Source organism: Nannochloropsis gaditana (assembly GCF_000240725.1).
Source record: "Nannochloropsis gaditana CCMP526 unplaced genomic scaffold scaffold1006, whole genome shotgun sequence".
In the NCBI taxonomy this organism is placed as follows: Eukaryota; class Eustigmatophyceae; order Eustigmatales; family Monodopsidaceae; genus Microchloropsis; species Microchloropsis gaditana.
The window spans coordinates 3513-5937 of record NW_005802947.1 but is presented as its reverse complement, the minus strand read 5'-3'; the positions used below and the strand labels follow the sequence as shown (position 1 = coordinate 5937).

Genomic DNA, 2425 nt, shown 5'->3' with positions numbered 1-2425 from the left:
TACTCCGACGCGGAGCATACTGAAAAATAAGCCTTTGGGGGGTATCCGTGTTGCCGATGATGCGCGTCCAAAATGTTTCTTGCATCCCCCGTGTATAAGTTTCAAATGTTTTAAAGGCTGAGTTTCTTCGACCATTAATTTCCAGAGGTTGAGACACCGGTATTCGATTGCATGCAATAACCCTGTACAGTCTCTGCTTGGTAGCACTGATCGATTCTCCTTCCCCATAGATCACCTGAGAAAAGAAAGTGCAGCCGAGCAAGCATTGATTTGAGTTACTATGAATGCTGTGGATGATTTGCTTTGTTTTTCTGTCTTCAAAAGACAAAAGTCGGTGATGTAGTGAGACGTGACTGCCCTCTCTCTCCCCCCATGCACACGGGAGGTCTCCAACTCCTTTGACTTCCTCTATTGTCGAGGAGGGACTTCCTTTCCATTTGGAAAAGCGGTAAACGCGCGTCGACGGCACGCAGCTGGTCAGAGGCAATGCAGTACTCTAGGATGATAACCTTGTCTCCAGCAGCAATGCTGCCAACTGGTATTACTGTACCAGCAAGGCGCCTTCACCGTCCACTATCCCGAGAAACGGCATGCGCACACAAGTACACATATGAATACATATAGGCATACGAAAAAATCACATCCCTCCTTCTGGTTTCCTTCGTATTATCTATTCCCTACCGTCCCCCAGCATCTCTTCTTTCTCCTTCTCTCGCCTAAGTAATGAATAAATCACATCAAGTACAAGAAAGACACAGTAATGATGCATAGATGTGTATGCTAACCGGAAAGCTTTGTTTCTTCCCTTGTCCCTCCAATGCCATCACCATTGGTCCCTACGTGTATGCTTGCGAGTCGAAGCCAGAGGTCATCAAGGGCGGAAGTTGATTGTGCTGCACCGCATGGGCAGTGGTGGCCGTCACCCTGGGAGATCTGGGTTGCGGTTGTGGCTGCTGCGATTGACCTCCGCTGTCTTTGCCTGCCTCCACTCTCTCCACCCTTTTCACAGGCGCCGCCAGGGCCTCGACTCCCGTGACGAAGGGATGCCGGAGCGCCTCGCTGGGCGTGATACGAAGCGCAGGGTCGTAGTGCAGCATGCGCAAGACCAGGTCCACAAAGACCTGGTAGTGGGCGACCTGGTGACCCGGATCGTCCGCGCGTCGGCCCTGCGGCCCCCCTGTGTGCATGCCGACGATCTCCGCCAGCCGCGTTTCTGGGGAAGCGGGCTCTTTCCAGGCTCTGCTGCTTTGAGCGCCCGCCCCCGAAGCCGACGGCTTGAGGCGCCACTGGGCTGTACCCCTCGACGGGGCCTCAGGGAGGCATTCGAAGAGCGTGTCGCGCGCCGCCGCAGGCGCCTTTTCCAGCATGGAAAGGGGGGGAAGGCCGAGCACCTCCACCAGGCGACGCATCTGATCGTGCTGGTCCGTCCCGCCGAAGAGCGGCTCCCCCGTGTGCATTTCCACCAGGACGCAGCCCAGAGACCACATGTCGATAGCCACCGAGTAAGGGAGGCCGAGCATGACCTCGGGAGAGCGGTAGAAGCGGGACTGTATGTAGGAATACATGCGCTTGTGGCTGCGGCAGGAGGAGCCAAAGTCGATCAGCTTGATCCCACTCCGCTTGGGGTGGCGCAGCAGAATGTTCTCGGGTTTGAGGTCGCAGTGGATGATGTCCACGTCTGGGCGGGCCAGGAAGTCCAGGGCCTTGAGGATCTGCTTGGCGAACTTCCGGAGGAGCGTGAGCGAGACCCCGGCGAACTTGGTGTACTTGAGGAGGTCGTAGAGATTGTAGGAGAGCATCTCGAAGACCAGGACCTGGTGGTTCCGGTGGATGAAGTGCTCTTGCAGGCGCACCATGTTGAAGTCGTCCGTGGCGTCCATCTGTTTGAGGGCCTCCAGGAGATCCACCTCTGTTTTCGCCTGCACCATGAAGGGCTTGCGGCTCTTGATGATCTTCACCGCCACCTCCCGCCCCGTGCTCCGGTCCAGTCCTCGCACCACTTGCCCGAACGAACCCTTGCCGATCCGATTCTTGAGTACGTACCGGTCCCGGAGGACCTCCTCGCGTTGGACAATGTAGTCGTAGTGCTCGTCGTCCCACCCGCTGTTGTAGACGCCCTTCCCAGACGGGCCAGCGGCAGCCGGGGGCTGGGAGGCCGGGAGGGAGGAAGAGGTGGAGGAGGACGCTACCGCCGCCGTTGCCGTGCTTTTATTGGAGGACGGAGGGTTTGTGTTGGGGTGTGCTCGAAGGGCAGAGTCCGAGTCTTTTTGGCTGTGAGCGGAGGCCGTTGCTTTCGCCGCAGCCGCTTCCCTCTCCAAGCGCAGGGCCTTCTGCTCGTAATACTGGGTGTTGATAGCCTTGTACGTCTCAATCAGCTGTATGGACAGGCGGTTCAATGGCCGTGTCTGCGACGATCGGCGTCTGC

General features: G+C 57.3%; 1 protein-coding gene across 1 annotated transcript; it reads left to right on the top strand.

Moving 5' to 3' along the window:
• Nucleotides 1-275: 275 nt before the first annotated feature.
• NGA_2000900 (dual-specificity tyrosine- -phosphorylation regulated kinase 1b) lies at nucleotides 276-2100 on the top strand (the record flags this gene model as incomplete). Its single annotated transcript, XM_005852695.1, has 1 exon — nucleotides 276-2100. A coding segment is annotated over one exon (1262 nt), but the record flags the coding sequence as incomplete, so codon positions are not given.
• Between the last annotated feature and the right edge of the window lie 325 nt (nucleotides 2101-2425).